We start from the raw sequence: 9,638 nt of genomic DNA, 5'->3' as shown, positions 1-9,638 counted from the left end.
TACGCTTAGTGAGATGAATTTCTTTGAGCTCATGTCGTACCCAAATATCGAGCTTACTAATGTATCCAAGTCGTTTTAAATGGTTTTCAACATTCGATTTCGATACGTTAAGATTCTCAGCAATCTCTCGTGTCGTTAAACGCCGATTGGAATCGATTAGTGCCTTTATTTTGTCATCATCAATTTCGATTGGCCTTCCTGAGCGTGGTGCATCTTTCACATTAAAATCTGCAGATCGAAATTTAGTAAACGAATTTTGACACTGCCGCAGCTTTAAAGCATCTTCGCCATATACATCAGATAACTTTTTATGAGCCTGCACAGCGTTTTTCCCTTTTCGGAAGTAATAAAACAAAATATGACGAAAATGTTCTTTTTGATTTTCCATTTTGAAATGGACGGCAAAGAAACAATTGTTAACGAAATCGTGTGCTTTCTTTTTGTAAAACAAGCTTGAACTGTGAGTTGTTAACCTACATAATGAATTTGCGGTTTAGAATGAAGTTAGTTACATTTGAAGACATGTATGTCCATCTATTGGAAAAAAACGCAATTACTTTTTGGCCAACCCAATATATACAACACTAGCATTTTTGAATACGAAGTTGGTTATATTACTTATTAATTTGTTCTATCGTATATTATTGTAAAATTCAAAATTTGTAATTTAAAGGAATATATTATAAAATTTGTCTATCATTACACGTTTATATAAAAATATAAGATATTCTCATTAAATTTGACTTGCACAAGCAGCGTTTTTCCACTCGTAACAAGAAGGTTTAGAGATACGAAATAAAGAATATTTTACTCACACAAAAGACTCACGGAGCGTTGGAATCCCGACAAGAATCAGTGGGCGGTGTTGAGTGTGGGGAGTGTCCTCTCTCAAGTTCCTCTACACGATTCATCACAAAAAATTCCAAAACCCTGGGAAAGTGTGTCCTGACGGTCAGTATTTTCATTGCAGGCCTACCATGCAACCATTCGCAACGGGCAGCACAATGGCGACCGAGACACCGACGAGTCTGCCGCCCGAGAGGGTGACTTCCCCGACGCCCTGCCGAAACCTCACCTTCTCCATCGCGAAGATTATGGAGCCGGACAAGCGACTGACCGAGCAAAACGTTAATCCGGTGCCTCCACCGCCGCCGGCACTACCGACGACGACGGCCACGACGATTCTGCAACAACCACCGAATATCACCTCCTCGTCGTACTCGGCGCATCTCAAGTCGGCGTTCGAGAAATATGTGCCGACCTTAAGGCACCAGGATTTGCTGCAGCATTACCCCGTATTATCTAAATACTATCCACTGTACTATCCGAGTCCCTTATTAAGGGCCTTCCCAGGTCCCCCCGCTTCGACTCCGTCGGTTACGCAAAATTCGCCACCGCCCACGACGATTCAGGAGGCTTCCTCGAGGTTGAGCCTCACCAACATGTCGTCGGAGAACCCGCGCGGCAAGAAGAGCCCGGCACCGCGCGGCGAACTCGGCGCCGCCACCAAGCAGAAGACCTTCACCTGTCCAGAATGCGGCAAGGTGTTCAACGCGCATTACAATCTGACGCGGCATATGCCGGTTCACACGGGCGCCCGGCCGTTCGTCTGCAAGATCTGCGGCAAGGGTTTCCGGCAAGCGAGCACCCTCTGTCGGCACAAGATCATCCACACCGCCGAGAAGCCGCACAAATGCGTGACCTGCGGCAAGGCCTTCAACCGCAGCTCCACCCTCAACACCCACACGCGCATACACGCCAACTTTAAGCCGTTCATCTGCGAGTTCTGTGGCAAGGGCTTTCACCAGAAGGGCAACTACAAGAACCACAAGCTTACGCACAGCGGCGAGAAGGCGTACAAGTGCAGCATTTGCAACAAGGCATTCCACCAGGTCTACAACCTGACCTTCCACATGCACACGCACAACGACAAGAAGCCGTTCTCCTGCAAGATCTGTGGCAAGGGCTTTTGCAGGAACTTCGACCTCAAGAAGCACATGCGGAAGCTGCACGACGCGGGCTCGCCGGTGCTGAACGGATTGGACGCTTCGGGACAGAGCCACAATCAGCAGTCGGGCTATTCGTCAGTGTACCATGGCCCGGAACACTCCATCGTTAGTCCGTTCATCCTTCCACCACCTGGATCCACCAGTTATCACTCGTTGAGCAAAATGTTGTGACAAAGCGAGAACATGCACTATCCCAGGAAGACTCAATATCCGCTGATCCTCGGCTCACCTTGCTACCCAGCTGACATGGGTCAGCTGGTGCAAACGTCCAAGTGAAAGAGACTCGACCTCTTGTTTCAAGAGAATCTTTCCCCGATTCGTCATAAAGAGAAATCACAAGATTTGCAATGTACCTTGCTGGAACTGTACGCACGATCTTGAAAGGATGAGAAAAGTATGACAAACATTTAACATGCAACAAGTAATAACATTGACGGATTACTCGATATGAAGAATGAAAACATGTAGTCGTCCATTTACGTTGTTATAAAGGTAAAAATTAGGTTAAAACAAAACACGAACTTTCTTAAAATGAATTTATATGAAATTGTTTTCTTTACATTTTTATAATATTTTATGGATAAAAATTCTTAACTAAATTTTTATGTTTCACGTTTTATAAATCCATAATCTGTGTGCGTGCTGCGAATAGAAATATAAAACTGTCAAATTACCAGTCGGATTGCACACGTTGTAACAATTTGGATGATATTTCCGATGAGCATAATATGAAATTGTGGGATATTTACTCAACAGTATTGAAAATCGCAAATAATTCGCATCGTGAACGAGATAAACCATGTCGCGGAGGTAAACCAAACAAGACACGGACGCCCTATTAGACCCTTCGCCAACTGGGAAGGGTTTAACGATCGATTTGGACGTCGACGGTTGCGTCAATGAACTCCTGCGGGCTAATTACACATATGATATGTAAATATTTGTAAATATTTGTATGTGCAAAGCAAATGTGCGCGTAACGATGGACAGAAACGAGCGTCATTAGCAAAGTGATCTGTAATTAGGATCGTTTTAGTATAGAGACTGACAGCAAGACTGGCAGCACGATGAAATCGTCCGGAAGGCTTATCAAAAATTCGTCCAGATCTCGCAGAATATTTGCCCTCGTGTTCCATTATGTATTAATTGCGGCTAGAAAGGAATAAAAATTCTGAATAAATGTGCGTTTGTGCAACAAGAGTTATAAAAAAATCAGTATTTGTATTTGCTGTGCAAATTAAATCAGTATCTTTTTTATGTTTGCTTATATAAAAAGCACTTTTCAGATTCGCAACTTTTATGTTTTGCGAGTTATGTTCTTCTCTTCTGACACTTTTACAATTGTGCATTTCTGTAACTCACACATATACAGAGTGTCCCGGGTTTTTAACCGACAAACTGCGGGAGCATATTCTACTAGTGGAAATAAGAAAAAATTCTTATATCGAGTTTGCTTAGAAATGCTTCATTACAAAGTTATAAACCAATATTGAAAAGAAATATGAGATAAGTAACAACGGATTTTTTCACAAAAATAAAAATTATCTACGCAATGATTTAGTGACTCATTTCAAACTGTTGTCCTTGCACATCGATACAAGCTAGACATCGACGTAGTACAGAATTTGTTACAGTACGACATTCCTGAAAATTTTGTTGCATCTCAGTGACTGAATTAGTAATTCGTTGCTTTAAATCTATCTGGTACTCTCCTGTTAGGAAATCTACGTTGATACTCTCGTACGGCAGCTCGTGCATTTCCGTCACAGAATCCGTACACGAAATGAATATCGGTGTATTCCTCATTTGAAAACACTTTTGGCATTCTGATAGTAATTGCTAGTTGACACGACGATTGAAATCTAACAGCTACTGTTGTGAAAGTAACAATCATACTGAATCGTTTCAACATAGTGAACATGAATACATGTGAATACACGTAACATAAACATCTTCGACCTTCCAAATTCTACACTATGTTCCGTTGTTACTTATCTCATATTTCTTTTCAATATTGTTTATAACTTTGTAATGAACATTTCTAAGCAAACTCGATATAAAAATTTTTTCTTATTTCCACTAGTAGAATATGCTCCCGCAGTTTGTTCGGTTAAAAACCCGGGACACCTGTATATGTGTGAGTTACAGAAATGCACAATTGTAAAAGTGTCAGAAGAGAAGAACATAACTCGCAAAACATAAAAGTTGCGAAATCTGAAAAGTGCTTTTTATATAAGCAAACATAAAAAAAGATACTGATTTAATTTGCACAGCAAATACAAATACTGATTTTTTTATAACTCTTGTTGCACAAACGCACATTTATCAGAATTTTATTCCTTTCTAGCCGCAATTAATACATAATGGAACACGAGGGCAAATATTCTGCGAGATCTGGACGAATTTTTGATAAGCCTTCCGGACGATTTCATCGTGCTGCCAGTCTTGCTGTCAGTCTCTATACTAAAACGATCCCTAATTACAGATCACTTTGCTAATGACGCTCGTTTCTGTCCATCGTTACGCGCACATTTGCTTTGCACATACAAATATTTACAAATATTTACATATCATATGTGTAATTAGCCCGCAGGAGTTCATTGACGCAACCGTCGACGTCCAAATCGATCGTTAAACCCCTTCCCAGTTGGCGAAGGGTCTAATAGGGCGTCCGTGTCTTGTTTGGTTTACCTCCGCGACATGGTTTATCTCGTTCACGATGCGAATTATTTGCGATTTTCAATACTGTTGAGTAAATATCCCACAATTTCATATTATGCTCATCGGAAATATCATCCCAAATTGTTACAACGTGTGCAATCCGACTGGTAATTTGACAGTTTATATTTCTATTCGCAGCACGCACACAGATTATGGATTTATAAAACGTGAAACATAAAAATTTAGTTAAGAATTTTTATCCATAAAATATTATAAAATGTAAAGAAAACAATTTCATATAAATTCATTTTAAGAAAGTTCGTGTTTTGTTTTAACCTAATTTTACCTTTATAACAACGTAAATGGACGACTACATGTTTTTCATTCTTCATATCGAGTAATCCGTCAATGTTATTACTTGTTGCATGTTAAATGTTTGTCATACTTTTCTCATCCTTTCAAGATCGTGCGTACAGTTCCAGCAAGGTACATTGCAAATCTTGTGATTTCTCTTTATGACGAACTCGGGAAAGATTCTCTTGAAACAAGAGGTCGAGTCTCTTTCCTTGGACGTTTGCACCAGCTGACCCATGTCAGCTGGGTAGCAAGGTGGCCGAGGATCAGCGGATATTGAGTCTTCCTGGATAGTGCATGTCCTCGCTTTGTCACAACATTTTGCTCAACGAGTGATAACTGGTGGATCCAGGTGGTGGAAGGATGAACGGACTAACGATGGAGTGTTCGGGCCATGGTACACTGACGAATAGCCCGACTGCTGATTGTGGCTCTGTCCGAAGCGTCCAATCCGTTCAGCACCGGCGAGCCCGCGTCGTGCAGCTTCCGCATGTGCTTCTTGAGGTCGAAGTTCCTGCAAAAGCCTTGCCACAGATCTTGCAGGAGAACGGCTTCTTGTCGTGTGCGTGTGCATGTGGAAGGTCAGGTTGTAGACCTGGTGGAATGCTTGTTGCAAATGCTGCACTTGTACGCCTTCTGCCGCTGTGCGTAAGCTGTGTTCTTGTAGTTGCCCTTCTGGTGAAAGCCCTTGCCACAGAACTCGCAGATGAACGGCTTAAAGTTGGCGTGTATGCGCGTGTGGGTGTTGAGGGTGGAGCTGCGGTTGAAGGCCTTGCCGCAGGTCACGCATTTGTGCGGCTTCTCGGCGTGTGGATGATCTTGTGCCGACAGAGGGTGCTCGCTTGCCGGAACCCTTGCCGCAGATCTTGCAGACGAACGGCCGGGCGCCCGTGTGAACCGGCATATCCGCGTCAGATTGTAATGCGCGTTGAACACCTTGCCGCATTCTGGACAGGTGAAGGTCTTCTGCTTGGTGGCGGGCCGAGTTCGCCGCGCGGTGCGGGCTCTTCTTGCCGCGCGGGTTCTCCGACGACATGTTGGTGAGGCTCAACCCTCGAGGAAGCCTCCTGATCGTCGTGGGCGGTGGCGAATTTTGCGTAACCGACGGAGTCGAAGCGGGGGACCTGGGAAGGCCCTTAATAAGGACTCGGATAGTACAGTGGATAGTATTTAGATAATACGGGGTAATGCTGCAGCAAATCCTGTGCCTTAAGGTCGGCACATATTTCTCGAACGCCGACTTGAGATGCGCCGAGTACGACGAGGAGGATATTCGGTGGTTGTTGCAGAATCGTCGTGGCCGTCGTCGTCGTAGTGCCGGCGGCGGTGGAGGCACCGGATTAAACGTTTTGCTCGGTCAGTCGCTTGTCCGGCTCCATAATCTTCGCGATGGAAGGTGAAGGTTTCGGCAGGGCGTCGGGGAAGTACCTCTTCGGCGGCAGACTCGTCGGTGTCTCGGTCGCATTGTGCTGCCCGTTGCGAATGGTTTGCATGGTAGGCCTGCAATGAAAATACTGACCGTCAGGACACACTTTCCCAGGGTTTTGATTTTTTGTGATGAATCGTGTAGAGGAACTTGAGAGAGGACACTCCCCACACCAACACCGCCCACTGATTCTTGTCGGGATTCCAACGCTCCGTGAGTCTTTTGTGTGAGTAAAATATTCTTATTTCGTATTCTAAACCTTCTTGTTACGAGTGGAAAAACGCTGCTTGTGCAAGTCAAATTTAATGGAATATCTTATATTTTTATATAAACGTGTAATGATAGACAAATTTTATAATATATTCCTTTAAATTACAAATTTTGAATTTTACAATAATATACGATAGAACAAATTAATAAGTAATATAACCAACTTCGTATTCAAAAATGCTAGTGTTGTAATATATTGGGTTGGCCAAAAGTAATTGCGTTTTTTTCCAATAGATGGACATACATGTCTTCAAATGTAACTAACTTCATTCTAACCGCAATTCATATGTAGGTTAACACTCACAGTTCAAGCTTGTTTTACAAAAAAGAAAGCACACGATTTCGTAACAATTGTTTCTTTGCCGTCCATTTCAAAATGGAAAATCAAAAAGAACATTTTGTCATATTTTGTTTTATTACTTCCGAAAAGGGAAAAAACGCTGTGCAGCTCATAAAAAGTTATCTGATGTATATGGCGAAGATGCTTTAAAGCTGCGGCAGTGTCAAAATTCGTTTACTAAATTTCGATCTGCAGATTTTAATGTGAAAGATGCACCACGCTCAGGAAGGCCAATCGAAATTGATGATGACAAAATAAAGGCACTAAATCGATTCCAATCGGCGTTTAACGACACGAGAGATTGCTGAGATCTTTAACGTATCGAAATCGAATGTTGAAAACCATTTAAAACGACTTGGATACATTAGTAAGCTCGATATTTGGGTACGACATGAGCTCAAAGAAATTCATCTCACTAAGCGTATTGACATGTGCGCTTCTCTTTGAAACGTGAGGAAAATGATCCATTTTTGAGACGTATGATAACGGGCGACGAAAAATGGATCGTCTACAACAACGTCAAACGAAAAGATCGTGGAGCAAGCGTGATGAACCTGCTGAAAGCACTTGAAAAGCAGATATTCACCAAAGAAAGATTATGCTGTCAGTCTTGGTGGGACTTTAAAGGTATTGTGTATTTTGAGCTGCTTGCAAGGAATCAACCATTAATTCAGACGTATACTGTCGTCACTGGATCAAATTAAATGATGCCATCAAACAGAAACGTCGAGAATTGGTGAATCGCAAAGGTGTTGTGTTTCACCATGATAACGCTAGACCACGTACAAGTTTGGTCACTCGTGAAAAATTGTTGCAGCTTGGATGGGATGCGTTACCACATCCACCATATTCGCCAGACCGGCACCATCAGATTACCATTCGTTTCGTTCTTTGCAAAACGCCTTGAATGGTAAAACCTTTACTGCTGATGAGGATATCAAATCGTTGGAATTGTTTTGGCTGAAAAAGATAAGAACTTTTTTGAGCGCGGAATCATGAAGTTGCCTGAAAAATGGCAAAAGATAATCAAACGAAATGGACAATATATTGTTTAATAAAGTTTTGTTTCCCATGAAAAATTCGCCTTTTATTTATAAAAAAACGCAATTACTTTTTGGCCAACCCCAATATTATATATATTATATATTATATATTATATTAATATATATTGGGTTGGCCAAAAAGTAATTGCGTTTTTTTCCAATAGATGGACATACATGTCTTCAAATGTAACTAACTTCATTCTAAACCGCAAATTCATTATGTAGGTTAACAACTCACAGTTCAAGCTTGTTTTACAAAAAGAAAGCACACGATTTCGTTAACAATTGTTCTTGCCGTCCATTTCAAAATGGAAAATCAAAAAGAACATTTTTGTCATATTTTCTTTTATTACTTCCAAAAAGGGAAAACGCTGTGCAGGCTCATAAAAAGTTATCTGATGTATATGGCGAAGATGCTTTAAAGCTGCGGCAGTGTCAAAATTCGTTTACTAAATTTCGATCTGGAGATTTTAATGTGAAAGATGCACCACGCTCAGGAAGGCCAATCGAAATTGATGATGACAAAATAGAGGCACTGATCGATTCCAATCGGCGTTTAACGACCACGAGAGATGCTTGAGATCTTAACGTATCGAAATCGAGTGTTGAAAACTTCAAAACGACTTGGATACATTAGTAAGCTCGATATTTGGGTACCCATGAGCTCAAAGAAACTCATCTCACTAAGCGTATTGACATCTGCGCTTCTCTTTGAAACGTGAGGAAAATGATCCATTTTTGAGACGTATGATAAACGGGCGACGAAAAATGGATCGTCTACAACAACGTCAAACGAAAAAGATCGTGGAGCAAGCGTGATGAACCTGCTGAAAGCACTTGAAAAGCAGATATTCACCAAAGAAAGATTATGCTGTCAGTCTGGTGGGACTGTTAAAGGTATTGTGTTTTTGAGCTGCTTGCAAGGAATCAAACCATTATTCAGACGTATACTGTCGTCAACTGGATCAATTAAATGATGTCATCAAACAGAAACGTCGAGAATTGGTGAATCGCAAAGGTGTGTGTTTTCACCATGATAACGCTAGACCACGTACAAGTTTGGTCACTCGTGAAAATTGTTGCAGCTTGGATGGGATGCGTTACCACATCCACCATATTGCCAGACCCCGGCACCATCAGATTACCATTCGTTTCGTTCTTTGCAAAACGCCTTGAATGGTAAAACCTTTACTGCTGATGAGGATATCAAATCGTTGGAATTGTTTTGCTGAAAAAGATAAGAACTTTTTTGAGCGGCGGAATCATGAAGTTGCCTGAAAAATGGCAAAAGATAATCAAACGAAATGGACAATATATTGTTTAATAAAGTTTTCGTTTCCCATGAAAAATTCGCCTTTTATTTATATAAAAAAAACGCAATTACTTTTTGGCCAACCCAATATTAATATAATATTATATATTATATATTATATTAATATATATTGGGTTGGCCAAAAAGTAATTGCGTTTTTTTCTCAATAGATGGACATACATGTCTTGAAATGTAACTACTTCATTCTAAACCGCAAATTCAT

At 41.3% G+C, this 9,638-nt stretch overlaps 1 protein-coding gene and 1 pseudogene across 1 annotated transcript; one reads left to right on the top strand and one right to left on the bottom strand.

Annotated features, from left to right (window-relative positions):
* The first annotated feature begins 976 nt into the window (after positions 1-976).
* LOC113563402 (fez family zinc finger protein erm-like) lies at positions 977-2,870 on the top strand. Its single transcript, XM_026975030.1, has one exon. It carries the CDS (start codon positions 978-980, stop codon positions 2,178-2,180), a length of 1,203 nt encoding a protein of 400 aa, XP_026830831.1. The 5' UTR covers position 977; the 3' UTR covers positions 2,181-2,870.
* Positions 2,871-5,335: 2,465 nt separating this feature from the next.
* LOC113563354 lies at positions 5,336-6,517 on the bottom strand (annotated as a pseudogene).
* Positions 6,518-9,638: the final 3,121 nt, after the last annotated feature.

The sequence above is a fragment of the Ooceraea biroi genome, chromosome 14 (genome assembly GCF_003672135.1).
Source record: "Ooceraea biroi isolate clonal line C1 chromosome 14, Obir_v5.4, whole genome shotgun sequence".
NCBI lineage: Eukaryota > Metazoa > Arthropoda > Insecta > Hymenoptera > Formicidae > Ooceraea > Ooceraea biroi.
Note: the sequence above shows the minus strand (reverse complement) of the source record. Positions and strands in the feature narration are given on the sequence as shown.

Bases quoted from the DNA above. Each gene is read 5' to 3' on its own strand.
- LOC113563402 (XM_026975030.1), top strand. From the start codon at position 978: ATGCAACCATTCGCAACGGGCAGCACAATGGCGACCGAGACACCGACG.